Raw genomic sequence first — 15,443 nt, forward strand, 5'->3', positions numbered from 1 at the left:
TCAATTAGTAACGGAGGGTTTGAATTGAAAATTTTTGAAACATTAGGGTGGTATATTGCCAATTTTTAAACATTGAGATTCGAATTGAAAAACTCCTGAAACTTCAGGAGGGTAAAGTGAATTTAACCATTTTTTTAATCAATCATCTATAACTCTTACAGCACAATGTTTCTATGTTATGTGCGTATGCTTGTGTAGATTTAATTGGTTACATTTTTTGGGAGGGGAAATGTAGTCCAACTTGTTTTATGTGTTCCTTCCAATGTTTGTTTTGTCTTCAATCTGATGCTGCAGTCTGTGTGGTTCACTTTCACTTTGTTATTAGACCAAGTAATGTTGTTTCTTGCTGCATCTTTCCACATAATGTTGGTTCCAACTGCTTCATCTTTCCACATAGCTTTGGTTCAGATGCTATTTTAATCATATTGCTTATGTAATTATATCACCAGAAACAGCATGATTAATATGCTTATCATTTGAATTATATCCCATGGTTCGAAGTCCCTTGATGCGGAAAATTTTTTTGTGATTGGCCCGCTAGCAAAGTTAGAGTATTACTCAATTCGTGTGGAGGGAGTACAAAACTTTGCACGGATTCGAGGTTTACCTGACTGGGGTGAGTATGCAAAGTGGCGAGTTCCTTGTCATATAAAATCCCCCAACTTCAAATGTATGAGGTTTTTGAGAAACAAATTGATCAGGGATGAAAACCCACCATTAATCAATGAATTTATCAGTAGTGACATAATCAAAAAAAAAAAAAAAAAAAAGGAAAAGGGAAGAGAAGAAGCATAAATCTATCCAAAACTAATAATAGTAAGATCACTAAAAAGGTAAAACAACTTACTAAAATATGGTGTTAATAAGGCTAATCAAATATTAATCAAGCCTTACTGCCAAATTAAAACAAATTTGTATGTGAATTCATAACATTGATTCTCACCAAATTATAAATGAAATGCATATTAAGTGAGAGTTGACGAAATAGAGATAAATTCATGGTCTCTTTTGTATGTATAAACTCTTGCTATACCATTTACGAGCAAGGTAACAAGAGAAATAAGCACAACATGGTTGACGGTGGCATGTGCCACGTCACCAACGTGTTTATTGTTCAAACACGCCGATAAGCAAGGTTCCTATGGGTAGTGGTATATATTTTTTTGAGATATTTCCCTTTGTATAATGGTACACATTCTTTTTGAACGGTACTACATACAGCAAAATTAGCAAATTGAGATGATGGGATACTTCTGGAAGAAGGTAAGGCAAGTAGAAGATGAAAGAGAATGTTAGTTGAAACGGTACTACACATTCTATTGGTAGTTGATCTCTAGAACTAGCATCCAAGTGTTGCTATCCTCTTGGAGGCCCACGAAAATATTGCAATGATGGCCTGAACGAAGCTAAATTCAGAGAGTGGGATCTGCGTTTTATCCTTTTACTCTTTTTCCAATCAATTTTTATATTAAAGCTTGATGTGATGATTATTTTTTTGTCTCTTTAGTTTCAAATTATAGTAGATTTTCTTCGTTCTCTTAAAATCAAACATGGTAAGCACCCTTCATCCTGACACAACCAATCATCTTGGGTTAGCCTTCAAACATGGTCAGCTCCCTTCATGATGACACAACCAACCATCTTGGATTAGCCAGCACCCTTCATGATGACACAACCAACCATCTTGGATTAGCCTTCGAATTAACTGTTTAAATTATATCCAATTTAGACAGCTTTACAAAGAAAATAGATGATAAGCTAGGCACATTTGTCTTTTTTATGGAGCGGTCCAAATTACATGCAATTCGGAGATCGAGGGAATTTAAGAAAATTATGACCTTAAAAAAATATTGATTTGTGCGTGTCATCCTTGCATCTCATCAGGATTAGGATTCTGCTAATTTCAACTATGCTATTGGGTTAAGGATTTAGCCTTTTGTTATGGGACTAGGGGATTTAGCCTTTTGTTATGGAAATAGGATCCTCCCCATTTAATGAAGCCCTACAATGCCATAAGGATCCTATTCCCATGAGGACAAATTTCGAGCATCTCCATAGTTGTAGACTAAACTAGATATGAGCGGGAGGGAAGCCATAGAATATACCATTCTCTCGCCCTTGTCTCCTCGAGTTGCCTTGACCGTGCTGAACTTGTTTTCACTTGTAAACAACTTATTTCTTTGCTTCAAGGCTTTATTTAATGGCTTCTTTCAAGTTTCAAGACACATCTACTGCTAAATCACGTGTCCCCCCACCCAAAAACAAGAGATCACATTAAAGCATATCATACATTTGACCATAAGAAGCAAAAGAGACAACAATTACATCCGGGAAGCATTCAACGTTGGCAATTTTGTTTGGACTGAAATTTCTTTCCAATTTTTATGTTCGGATTATAAGGAATTTTCTACAATTGTGAGAGGCCTCCAAAAAAGATTCACCTGTTTGATCATTAAGCCCTCTATTCAATAGGGGCCCCCAATCCCATCAAAGGCCTGTAATAATTGTCTGCTCGATCATAGACATAGATGACAGAAATAGACAACAATCAATGAATTGCCGTCCACAGAATGCAATATCTGAATTGTTGCCTTGATGGCTTAAATGCAATCTTAAGATTAAGGGGAAATTTCATAAAGCTCCCCTGAACTTTCAATCAATTTGAAAAACTCCCCCTGAATTTTCAAAGCTTTCATTTAGGCCCCCTGAACTTTGATTTTCTCTCAATTTGGACCCTTTTAACATTAAACTTTGTCGTTTTGAGTCCTAAAATTACAACACCTACCCAGCCCAAAACGACGTAGTTTAATGTTAAAAGGGTCAAAGTGAGAGAAAACCAAAGTTCAGGGAGCCTAAATGAGAGTTTTGGAAATTCAGGGGAGGTTTTTCAAATTGGCTGGAATTCAGGAGGACTTTTTGAAGTTTCCCCTAAGATTAATCTTCTGGCCTCTGGCCAAAATCTCTTTGGGACTCAAATTCTTTCTTACAATGATAAGGATTAAATGCTTATCATTACAATAACCCTAATGTTACTGCACTTGGAACCAACCCTCACCGATTAAGCTTAGCACATAAAATGGTTCAACACAAAGCCACTAAAATCAATTAACCCAAGGCCAAAGGCACCAAAGTATCCAGCCTAGGCAGATCTAAACATAAGCAATCTAGCCGATTAACCAAATAAAAGCTAACACATTTCCTAACTCCTAATCAACTGGGAAATTTTTCATCTTATCTTAAAATCTATATATAAAGTTCAAGCAAATCTGAACCAGGTCAAGCACCCATATCAAACTAATCTTATCCTCAATGTGTGGCAACAAACATTAATTAGTAAGCTAATTAATTACCCAAATCAAAATGATGCAACTTCAACAATGAGCTCAATTGAGCTGAATATCCAAACCACTCAGAGCTATATATATAGTCTATAGATTTCAGAATATAGAGTTAGATTTCAAAATCATTGCATAAAAGCATAAATGGCAGTAGAAATATAAACCAAAAGAGCAGAGGAAACCAAGATAAGCAGAGCCGCCACCGCATGGACAGCGGATTTACTCCCGCACGACAACATTCCCAACCGGATCTGGATGACGTTGATCATGGAAAGCATGAGGAACAAGCAACCCATGACGGATCCGATAGCGGAGCCCATCATTCCGAGCCTGAGGACTTTGAGGTTGATGTGGGCGCGGAAGGCCTCATCGACGTCCTTGCTGTTGAGCAGGTTGATTGCGAGCTTCAGGCCCTGGGCGACAAGGGAGGAGAAGAGGAAGAAGCTGAAGGAGACAACCTCGAAGACCAGCAGCTTCCTGGCCACGTCGGGGCCGGCGTCGCAGGCAGAGTTGTTCTCCAGGCTGCGCTGGTTAGGGGTGGTGAGGGAGAGCCCCACGAAGACGGCGATGGTGAAGAGCGAGTTGACGTTGACGAGGCCGTCCAGGGCGGTCACGTGCACGCTGGTGGTCGTCGTCGTAGAGGTTGACCCTGAAGTCACTCTCCCGAAGCTGCCGTCTTTCGGGTACGGCGACTCCGATCTGCCAAAAAAAATGATAGAATGAGTGTGAAATCAACAAAACCCAGATTGAGATTTTGAATTTTAGAGATCTGGGAAGTAGAGAACTATATATGTGGTGTCAGAAATGAATGACATTTAAATGAGAAGGAAATTGAAATTATATAGTATATGGGTTCGAACTGAAACAAATTTAGAGAGAGAGAGAGAGAGAGAGAGAGAGAAAGAGGAAGACACCCATCCATGGTTAAATCTTGCAAGTCTTGTTGTTCTTCTGTGATGAGAGAGAGTTAGAGAGAGAGAGATCTTTGTGTTGCTTATTTTATTGCTTGTATCGTAGGGTTTATGGTTGTTTCCTGGAAGAAAGGAGGGAGAGAGGAGAAAGAAAGGGGAGGGGAAGGGCAATACTTTGCTTTTTTGGTTGTTTCATGTTTGCTTTTGCTTTCATTTGTTGGTTTTAAAAAGTATGTCGTCATGGTGGGGTGGGACTCCAAATATCGGACCGGACACACGTGGAATTTTTTTTCGAAACAATCAATGTCTGATCCTGGAAAATGACTTGAATGCCCTTCTCTGTATACCAACTTTTATTTCTTTCTCTATATTAAAAGATCAAGTAAGCATATGACCTTTTCAACCGTCTACTGGCTGGCCACCTTAAACCAAACCACATTTCTCTGTTACTAACAAAATAAATAAATAATACTAGGACACATATAGAATTAGAACACATACATAATACGGTCACCTTTTTCTTTTCTTTTTTCCTTTTTTTCATGCATATTTAGTCAAACTCAAGACTTTCTGCTCCATGGTGGTTTGAGCTTTCCACCGACTTTCTATAAATATGGGCTTTTAAGTAGAGGAAAAATAAAATTTTCAGCCAAAAAGAAGACATGGATGTGAATAATTTGAGGACATCATAGCATACAAAAGATTGTGGCATCAGTATCATAATAATCAGCTCACCTAACATTCTTCCACCCCCTCTTCCATTATGTTTCCAAATTTTACGAATTTCAATTTTTCTATTTTCATAAAGAGAAATGACAATTATTACACTTCGTCAAACATTCATATCATTGAGTTGATGCAACAATATTATTCGGCCTCTAATTTTATAATTTTATTTATTTATTTAAAACAAGAACCGATGACACTACAACATAGTTACATAGCCCAATAAAATAAGAATAGAATGACTGTATAAGTATATAGCAGTATTATTATTATTATTATTATTATTAATTTTTTACATGTCCACACAAGAAGAGAAAAAAGGGAGAGAGAAATTCAATCTAGTGATCTCCGTTTCATGAGGTGTAGTCTCCAACCAATTGAACTACTCATTGGGATAACTTGCATGTATTGTTTAGAAAAAATAAAAATTAAGATGTTGTTTGCATAAGGTTGGATTTCCAATATTCTACAAGAAAGGTTTCAAACCCAATCAAAATATCTCTCGAGACCTCTAGTAAAAGTATCGGCCAAGTTATTGCTTAACCTAACAAATATACTGGCGATAATTAATGTCACCCAATATCAATTGTTCTTTCTTGGTTGTTGTCAATGCTTGGAATTCGGACTCTTCTGTGGAGTGTGAAATAAATGTATATATGTTTGTTTAGAAGCCACAAGAAACTGACCCCTCCACCAATTGTAAAAGTCTATCAACATATTGATGTTGATGCGTTATCATTTGTGCTGGTGATGTTATCCAAATAGCATTACTAAAATAGTCATAAATTCGTACAAAATGCCTACTCCACACATATCCGGTGATACTTTTAGCTTAGACCTAATGAAAATTCCACAAAGACCAACGCCCTTACCACATGAACTAACCCCTTGGAATTAAGAAATCTAAAGACTTCGCCAATAGCCTTCCTATATATGGTATTCACTAGAAAGCTTATAAACTGCAAAAGTAATATCTAGTCCAATGCAAATGTATAGTATGAATAAAGCTACTTCTTGCACTAGCATACTCAAGTTGAGCAATGGATATTACTTAGCTTATATCAAGAATCGTATAGGCTACTTACTTCTTTAATTCCTAAATATTTGAATTTAAGAAATATTTCTCAGACCCACAAGAACATAACAATTTTATGTCATTGATGCTGTTGTGCCTAGAATGACCATCACTGTTGAGAAGAGACGGGAAAAAGTACAACTAGAAAATCCTTGAGTAAAGGAGAAATAAATTGTACCTGTAATAGCTATTAAGAATTTGTGCTTGGTTCACCAATAATCCCCACAAGAACAAGCTCCATTTTCGAAATGGTGGAACCTATTACGATCTCTCACCACAATCTTTCTCCTGGTAATCTTAGAGACCAGCTTGATCATGGAGTGGCAATCACTGCATACCCTTAGATTTTTGACAATCCTTAGCGTCGTATGTGGGGTAGTTGAGATTAGCCCATAGCTTAGTGCAAGCCTCTCACTGTGTATTGCCAAAGCCCATTCCTTTTGCTCATCCTCCATATCATGTAAAACCATCTCTGTTGATGGCAAGTATCCTTCCAATTTTAAAACACGATTTAACTCCTTCAACTTTTTGTAAATTACTTCCCTTTGAGGATGTCTGATGTCTCCTAAAAGGAACTCATGGATCTCATTATTCACTTCAATCGAACTACAACCTGGTTCCTTTAGCATTCCGCTCTCCTCCATTTTTGCTCTTACTTGTGCAGCCTCTTTCCATCTCCCAGACAAAGCATAGACATTTGATAGAAGAATGTAAGTGCTGGAATCTGCGCAACCACCATCCACTAGAATTTTTGCAACTGATTCTCCTATTTCAGTGTTCCCATGCATTTTACAAGCACTTAGTAAAGCACCAAAAATTATATGATCTGGAGCTATTTTCATTTCTCTGATGAAGTTATAAGCCTCTTCAAGCCGACCTACACGACCAAGGAGATCAACCATGCATCCATAGTGTTCTATTTGTGGTTCAATCCCATAATCTCTAGTCATGGAATGATATATCTCATATCCCAACTCGACTAGACCTCCATGACTACAAGCATTCAACACACCAATGAATGTAATGTTGTTTGGTCCAATCCCTTGCTTCATCATTCCCCGAAACATTTCGATAGCCTCAATGCTCTTCCCATGCATAGCAAGCCCTGAAATCATGGAATTATAAGTAGTGACATCCCTCTCTTTCATCCCATCAAAAACTCGCTGCACCTCATCAATATCACCACACCTTGAATACATACTTATCAATGCACCACCCACAACATGATTAAGCTTGATCCCATACTTTTCTATGTAAAAGTGAAGCCACCGCCCCAGCTCAAGAGCTCCCAATTGTGAACAAGCAGATAAAACACAAACAATGGTAACTTCATTCGGCCTCACATCATCCTCCTGCATTTCCCTAAATAGCTCCAAAGCTCTATTAAATTCGCCATTCCTAACAAACCCATCAATCATGGCCGTCCAACAAACCGTGTCCCTAACCAGAACTCGATTGAAAACACCAATTGCCTCGTTGATGAATTTATAATCCAAATAACATGTTATCATGATGGTTGATGCAACAACATCTCCTTCAGGCATTTCTGCATAAACCTGTTGTGCATCCTCAAACTCGCCACACTTCCCATACAATTCCATGAGCTTCATCCTTATCAATCTGTTTGAACTCAGCCCAAGTTTTAAAGCCTGCCCATGAACTTGTTTACCCTCTTGAAAAGCCAACTGAGACCCACAAGCCTTCAAGACCGAAGTGATTGCATAAGCATCGGGTATGACAGATTCATACACCATTTCACAAAAAAGGCGAATTGCATCAACGTAAGAACCAGACAACACAAACCCATCAATAAGAGCAGTATAGAGGTACACATTTGGGTTTTGAGCGTGCTGGAAAATCTTGGAGGCATGGTCAATGGAGTTGAAATTGGAGCAAACCCGAATAAGCTCAAAGACAACAAAGGGGTCATGTTCTTGGCCCTTCCTTATGATTTTGGCGTGAAGCGATTGAACTTGGTTCATGTGTTTGCATCTCTGTAAGAGAGAAATGATTTCTTTCCTATCTGGGGAGCTTTTGGATTTTGATTTTGGCGGAAACAATGGGTTCCCTAAAACGGCTAGCGTGGAATAACTCATCGGCGGCCTGATGAATAGAATAGGTGTCTGGCCAAATGGTTTTGCTTGTAGTTGTGGATATAATCGTTGTTCACCAAGTGTCAAAGGTGGATGGGCATGTCACACATGACATGAGCAAAGGTTCATTAAACACAATATCCCAATTCCCATGGTTTTTTTTAATACAATTATTAACAAAGCATATGTTTTTTAAGGACACATGGTAGTTTTATGAATTGGATTGAAATTATATATATATATATATATATATATATATAAAATTCAATTTGGAGGAAATTTATGTCCATATTATAAGGTACAAGATTACTAAGGTTTGGACTTTTCAATTTTTTATGTTTTTATTTTTCTTGAAACTTTGACTATGGACAAAATATACGTACACAAATTGGAATTTATTAGGAAAATCACTAATTGGTCTCTAAGGTTTTGTAGCACTAACAAATATAAACACCTTAAGGCATAAAAATAAGGGGTATACGGTATAACAACACAAAACAAGATGATAAGTGTATGCCAATGATAACAACTCTTTTATGTTGAACTTTTGTTTGGATTTTCTAATAAAAACCATTAGAGTAATGCTATTTACCGCACTATTCTATAGTTGTCATACAATTTGAGAATATATCAGTAAAAATAAACTTTTCAATCAGTACTTGTAAAGGAAAAAAAAATTAGAGGTTAATTTTCACTGTCATATCTTCTTAGTTGTATAATAATCATATAGCATTCTACTAAATAGCATTACTCAAACCATTAATAAGACATGTTGTCATCAATAGAAAAGAAAAATGTTCAAGATACTACAATTTTTATTGCAAAGTTATTTACAAACTAATGTGCCAATTCATAATGGATTAAATAATTAAGAGAATTTGATAAGAAAACTTTTTTTACTTAATTAATTTAAGTGAAATTCTAAGGAAAATGCTTAGAATTTGGTTCTTGTGCTATCTCCGGCAGTTTTACCTCTAAACTGCCATTAGAGGTGGTTCCATTCTTGGTCGGCGAGCCAAAAACCCAATGGCCATGCCAATTTGTTGGCCCATTTAAAATAGTTTTTAGATTATTTAGCATTGTTTGGTTATATATATATATATAATGTAAATTTCCCTTTTCTTTATTATTTTTTTTTTCTTTTGCCCTCCCCCCTCCAAAAGTTTTGCAAAAAAGCCTCCACCCTCAAAGATTTTGAAAAAAAAAAAAAGAACCCAAAAATTTTACAAAAAAGGGTCCCCTCCCCAAAAGTTTTTGAGAAAAAATATGGGCTTGTTATGTTAATGTTTCTTAGGCTTTGTTTTTCTAATTGTCCTTGAAAACGAAAATTGGGAGATTATTATATTGTTGGTAGTTGTCTACCAAACAAAAAAAAAAAAAAAAAACTTCCATTCATTTTAATTCCATTAAATTAGTCAAGTTGAATAGCGTCGCAAAATAAAAAATTGAACATTTAGTCATAATTAAACCACGTAATTATGGCCATTTTTATCTCCTTTTTTTAATACTTTTCCATTTCTCATAACCATGAAATCATAGTTGCTTTATCCTCTTTACTTTCTTCCTTTTAATACTTTTCTGTTACAGTACTGATATGGATTCAATACTGTAATGGAGAGTAAGCAAGAAAAGAATAAAAGATGAAAGAGAAAAGAATGGAAATTGAGAAGAAGAAGAGAACTTTTATTGAGCAATCAGTAACTTCGAGGGTTACAACCTCCTAAGCACATTCGAGAGTGCCAATCTCCATGTTCATTAAGAACTACAAACAACCAAGCTACCCTTACAATTGAAGAGAGAACTATTTATAGTGCTCTTGTAAACTAACCACCTAACTGAATTACAACTTCATGCTAACCACCTAACTGAATTAACTAATCAGCACGTGGGATTATCTTCATGCATCACCAACACCTGCCAACTTAGCTTGCTAACTCATCTCCACCAATTCATGCATGTGACAATACTCCCCTGTTTCAGAACACCTTGCCCACAAGGTGTGGATAGGCCCTTTTCAAAGCATAGAACTCTTCCCAAGTGGCATCCTCCTGAGATTGTCCTGCCCACCTAACCAGAATTTCAGTGATTGCCTTATGATCTTGAGGTCTAGACCTGCGAGCCAGCACCTCCACTGGTTCAGGCTGAATGATACCATCAGCATTTACTGGGGGCAGAGTAGGGACTACAATATTGCTGCTACCTACCTTAGGCTTGAGCTGGGACACATGAAACACAGGGTGAATCCGAGCATGCTGAGGTAAATTCAATTCATAAGCCACCTCCCCCACCTTCCTAATCACTGTAAAGGGACCATAAAACCTAGGAGACAATTTCAAAGCCCTCCTAGTAACCAAAGACCCTTGTCTGTAAGGCTGCAATCTGAGATACACCTGCTGACCAACTTCTAAAGTCCTCTCTGACCTTCTCAAGTCAGCATACCTCTTCATTCTCTGCTGAGCATGCTGAAGGTTATGCTGTAGAAGCCCCAGGATTTCCTCTCTAGATTTCAGAACCTCATCTACAGCTGCCACCTGAGTTGTGCCTGGCACATAGGTCAATAACCTAGGAGGGAGCCTGCCATAAACCACTTGAAAGGGTGTCATCTTGATGGACTCTTGCCAACTGGTGTTATACCAGTACTCTGCCCAAGGCAGCCAAGATAACCATTGCCGTGGCCTATCATGAGCAAAACACCTTAAATAGTTCTCCAAGCATTTGTTTACTATCTCGGTTTGTCCATCAGTTTGTGGATGATAGCTGGTACTCATCTTGAGTGTTGTCCCCTGCATTCTAAATAATTCCTTCCAAAATGCACTGGTGAAGGTAGGATCCCGACCAGAAACAATAGAGGTAGGCATACCATGAAGTTTGATTATATTGCTTACAAAGAGTTGAGCAATCTTTAAAGCAGTATATGGATGAGCCAGGGGAGTGAAATGAGCATACTTGGACAACCGATCCACTACTACCAAAACCACAGAATGTCCACTGGAAAGAGGCAATCCTTCTACAAAATCCATGGTGATATCAGACCAAATCTGAAGTGGAATGGGAAGTGGTTGCAGCAACCCAGCAGGAGAAGTGTTCTCATATTTCATTTTCTGACAAACTTCACACTCCTTAATAAACTGCTTAAGATCCTTCTTCATGCCCTTCCAAAAAAAATCTATTTTAGCCCTCTGCATTGTTTTCTCATAACCAGAATGGCCTGCAATGGGATCACCATGAACAAAGGATAGAACTTGAGCCTTAATGGTTGGATCATTACCTAAGCACAATCTGTTTTTGTAAAACAGCAGCCCCTCCCTGTAAGCATACTTAGTGGTATTCAATTGATTAGTTAACCACTTAGTAATCAATCCCTGCATAAGTAGATCCTCCTTATAATGCCTTTTCAACCTATCCACCCAATCCGAGGTAGGGATTGACAAAAGAGCAAGTGAGATCTCTTCTGCCCAACCTTCCCTCCTAGACAAGGCATCTGCCACCTTATTTTCCACCCCTTTCTTAAATTCTACTGTGAAATCATACCCCAACAGCTTGGAAATCCATTTTTGTTGAAAGGGAGTACCAACCTTTTGCTCCAACAGAAACTTCAAGCTTTGTTGGTCAGTTTTAACAACAAAACTCTGCCCCAACAAATAGGGTCTCCACTTCTGAATAGCAGTTACTAAAGCCAATAGTTCCTTCTCATAAGTGGACATGAGAAGAGCCCTTCCCTTCAAAGCCTTGCTCAAATAAGCAATAGGCCTACTGCTTTGCATCAAAACTGCACCTATTCCTACCCCACTTGCATCACATTCAATGACAAAAGGTTGAGCAAAGTTTGGCAAAGCTAAAACAGGAGAATGAGTCACAGCAATCTTAAGATCCAAAAAAGCACCCTTTGCAGCTTCATCCCAAGAAAATGCATTCTTTTTCAACATAGATGTCAATGGAGCAGCAATTGAACCATACCCTCTAATGAATTTCCTGTAATAGCCAGTCAACCCCAAAAAACCCCTCAAAGCCTTGATGTTAGTTGGAAAGGGCCAATCCACCATGGCCTTAATCTTTACCGGGATCAGCTCTTACACCCTGTTGAGAAACAATGTGCCCCAAATAATCCACCTCATCACACCCAAATCTGCATTTGGATCTCTTAGCAAACAACTTATTCTGCCTCAAAATATCCAAAGTTTGCTGCAAATGAATTCTATGTTGCTCCACATCTTTACTGAACACCAAAATATCATCAAAGAACACCAAAATAAATTTCCTTAAATGAGGTTTGAACAAATGGTTCATCAAACTTTGGAAAGTTGAAGGAGCATTTGTTAAGCCAAAAGGCATAACCAAGAACTCATAATGCCCTTCATGTGTTCTAAAAGCTGTTTTGGGTATATCTTCTTCCACTACCCTAATCTGGTGATAACCAGATATCAAGTCCAGCTTAGAAAATTTTGTAGACCCCCAAAGTTCATCCAAGAGTTCCTCTACCACAGGAATAGGGAACCTATCCTTAACTGTCACTTTGTTGAGGGATCGATAATCCATACACATTCTCCAAGTTCCATCAGCCTTCCTAACAAGCAACACTGGAGATGAAAAGGGACTAGTACTGCTTCTGATAACTCCAGATTTCAGCAATTGTCTAACTATCTTCTCAATCTCTTCTTTTTGATAAAAAGGATACCTGTAGGGTCTTACTGACACTGGCTGAACTCCTGGCTGTAAAGGAATGGCATGATCATGAGCCCTGCTGGGAGGCAAACCAGTAGGTTCTTGGAATACATCTTCAAATTGCTCAAGTATATCATCAAATAGTCCATTTTTTTCCACTTCAACCTTCCTCCCTACATGATCTTCTTGTTCTGGCTGCATTGTATTATTAATAAGCTGTAACATGACACCTTTGCTTCCCTTCTGAAGCCCTTGCAATGACTTCCCATCCTCCAAACTCAATTGAGGACCCTGCTGCAGCCCATGTAACACACACTTCTTATTATCAAATTGAAACTCCATGGTTAACTGATCAAAATCCCACAAAATGGGACCTAACAACCTCAACCATTGTATCCCCAACACAATGTCACAACCAGCTAAAGGCAAAATGTACAAGTTCATTCGAAAAAAATTTCCTTGCACCAGAAGTGTAAGGTCCTGACTCTTTCCTGGGCTGGTAATCACCTGGCCATTTGCAATCCTCACCTTAATAGAATCATCACTAGCACTTACAATTCCCAACAGATTAGCTAGTTGAGCATCAACAAAATTATGAGTACTACCAGAATCTATAAGAATGACTACTTGCTGATTTCTTAAAACTCCAATAACCCTCATAGTTTTCGGATTAGGAGTGCCTGTAATGGCATTCAGAGAGATTTCTGGCTCTTCATCTAAAAAAAATTGTCCTGGATCCTCCTCCTCTTTGTCACTCACATCAACCCCAGCAACTACTTTCTGTTCTATAACCTCTTCAACCATAAACAACTTAGGTACAACACACACATGCCCTCTACTCCATTTGGCATCACAAGAGTAACATAAACTCTTCTTTCTCCTTTCATCCATCTGAGCAGGAGATATTTTCTGTACTAGAACCAGTGCTTTAGGAACATCATTAACAATTCCTCTAGCCTGATTAATTCCTCCAACACCCCCCTGAATCTGTCTAGGAGAATTGGAAAACTGCATTCTATTTCCATACAAATTACTCCCTTTAGAAAAACCAGTATTGCCATCATTCCCCCCTCCTTGATTCTTCCAAAAATATTTCCCTGACCTGCTGTTAGTTACCAAACACTCCTCTTGAAGTTTTGCTAAAGCATAAGCATCATTCAAGGTCTTGGGATTAAACATCCTCACAGGAAGTCTAATTTCATCCCTCAAACCCCCCAAAAACATACTCAGTTTATGAGAATCAATCAACAATAAGACTCTATTAGCTAATACTTCAAACTGAGTTTTATATTCATCTAAAGAACCAACTTGTTTTAGTTTAGATAGGGTCATCATATGCACCCTTACCGAATCTAACTTGAATAGCCACCAAAAAATCATTCCAACTAGACAGATTATGAGTATTACGCAAAGCTTGAAACCAAGATAAAGCTTTACCTTCCATATGGAATGAAGTAATTCTCAATTTCTGCCCTTCCTGAACACGATAGAAGTCAAAGAACTGCTCTGCCCTATAACACCAAGAATCTGGATCCTCACCATTAAAAGTAGGAAACTCCAGCCTAAAAGCCTTCGTAAAAATCCCATCATTGGTTGTTGACTCCTCTGCAAACTGCCTTTCCCACTGGCTCGCAGCAACATGACCTTGAACTTGCCCAACTTCATCCCCACCCTGCTGCATAGGATGTTTCTGCTTGGTCATCATTCCCATCATGGCCTTCATTGCTGCCTTATTTTCGGCAGAGTCCAAAATCAACTGATTTATAGTTGATTTAATTTCAACATTAGAATCCTGAAGATCCTTCATGGCTGACTGCAACACCACACACTCAGTTTGGACTGCTTTTAACTGCCGGCCTTGTTCCCACTGTATTGCTTCTTCTGCCATCGCTGACCTTGTTTTCATATAGACCAAAGAAGAAAAAAAAAAAAAAACCAGAATATCCCAAATGGATCAAGGGCTTTGATACCACTTGTTACAATACTGATATGGATTCAATACTGTAATGGAGAGTAAGCAAGAAAAGAATAAAAGATGAAAGAGAAAAGAATGGAAATTGAGAAGAAGAAGAGAACTTTTATTGAGCAATCAGTAACTTCGAGGGTTACAGCCTCCTAAGCACATTCGAGAGTGCCAATCTCCATGTTCATTAAGAACTACAAACAACCAAGCTGCCTTTACAATTGAAGAGAGAACTATTTATAGTGCTCGTGTAACTAACCACCTAACTGAATTACAACTTCATGCTAACCACCTAACTGAATTAACTAATCAGCACGTGGGATTATCTTCATGCATCACCAACACCTGCCAACTTAGCTTGCTAACTCATCTCCACCAATTCATGCATGTGACATTTTCTTTAATTTCTGATCTTCTTTAAGGTTTGGCATATATTTTACAAGTGTTTTCTTTCAAACTAATTTGTGATTCGACCTATATCTTAGCCTTGATTTTTTTTTTTTTTTTAATAGAATTTTTTAAACAACTATACATCTTTAGTTACAATCCTCTCAACTATTTCATATGCACCGTGTAGAAACAAAATTGTTCCAAAAATAATAGTTTCTATTTTTTTATTTATTTATAATCTATCTGTTTAATCACCTAACATACAAAATACATTTTAAAATTATA

General features: G+C 37.8%; 2 protein-coding genes across 2 annotated transcripts; both read right to left on the reverse strand.

Annotated features, from left to right (window-relative positions):
- Positions 1-3,397: 3,397 nt before the first annotated feature.
- LOC132167869 (uncharacterized) lies at positions 3,398-4,450 on the reverse strand. The gene is made up of 2 exons (XM_059578907.1): positions 4,253-4,450; positions 3,398-4,037 (listed from the first exon to the last, which is right to left on the reverse strand). Exons 1-2 carry the CDS (start codon positions 4,258-4,260, stop codon positions 3,464-3,466), a joined length of 582 nt encoding a protein of 193 aa, XP_059434890.1. The 5' UTR covers positions 4,261-4,450; the 3' UTR covers positions 3,398-3,463.
- Positions 4,451-6,057: 1,607 nt separating this feature from the next.
- LOC132167870 (putative pentatricopeptide repeat-containing protein At5g59200, chloroplastic) lies at positions 6,058-8,146 on the reverse strand. Its single transcript, XM_059578908.1, has one exon. It carries the CDS (start codon positions 8,144-8,146, stop codon positions 6,260-6,262), a length of 1,887 nt encoding a protein of 628 aa, XP_059434891.1. The 3' UTR covers positions 6,058-6,259.
- Between the last annotated feature and the right edge of the window lie 7,297 nt (positions 8,147-15,443).

Source organism: Corylus avellana, chromosome ca1, assembly GCF_901000735.1.
Source record: "Corylus avellana chromosome ca1, CavTom2PMs-1.0".
NCBI classification, from domain to species: Eukaryota; Viridiplantae; Streptophyta; class Magnoliopsida; order Fagales; family Betulaceae; genus Corylus; species Corylus avellana.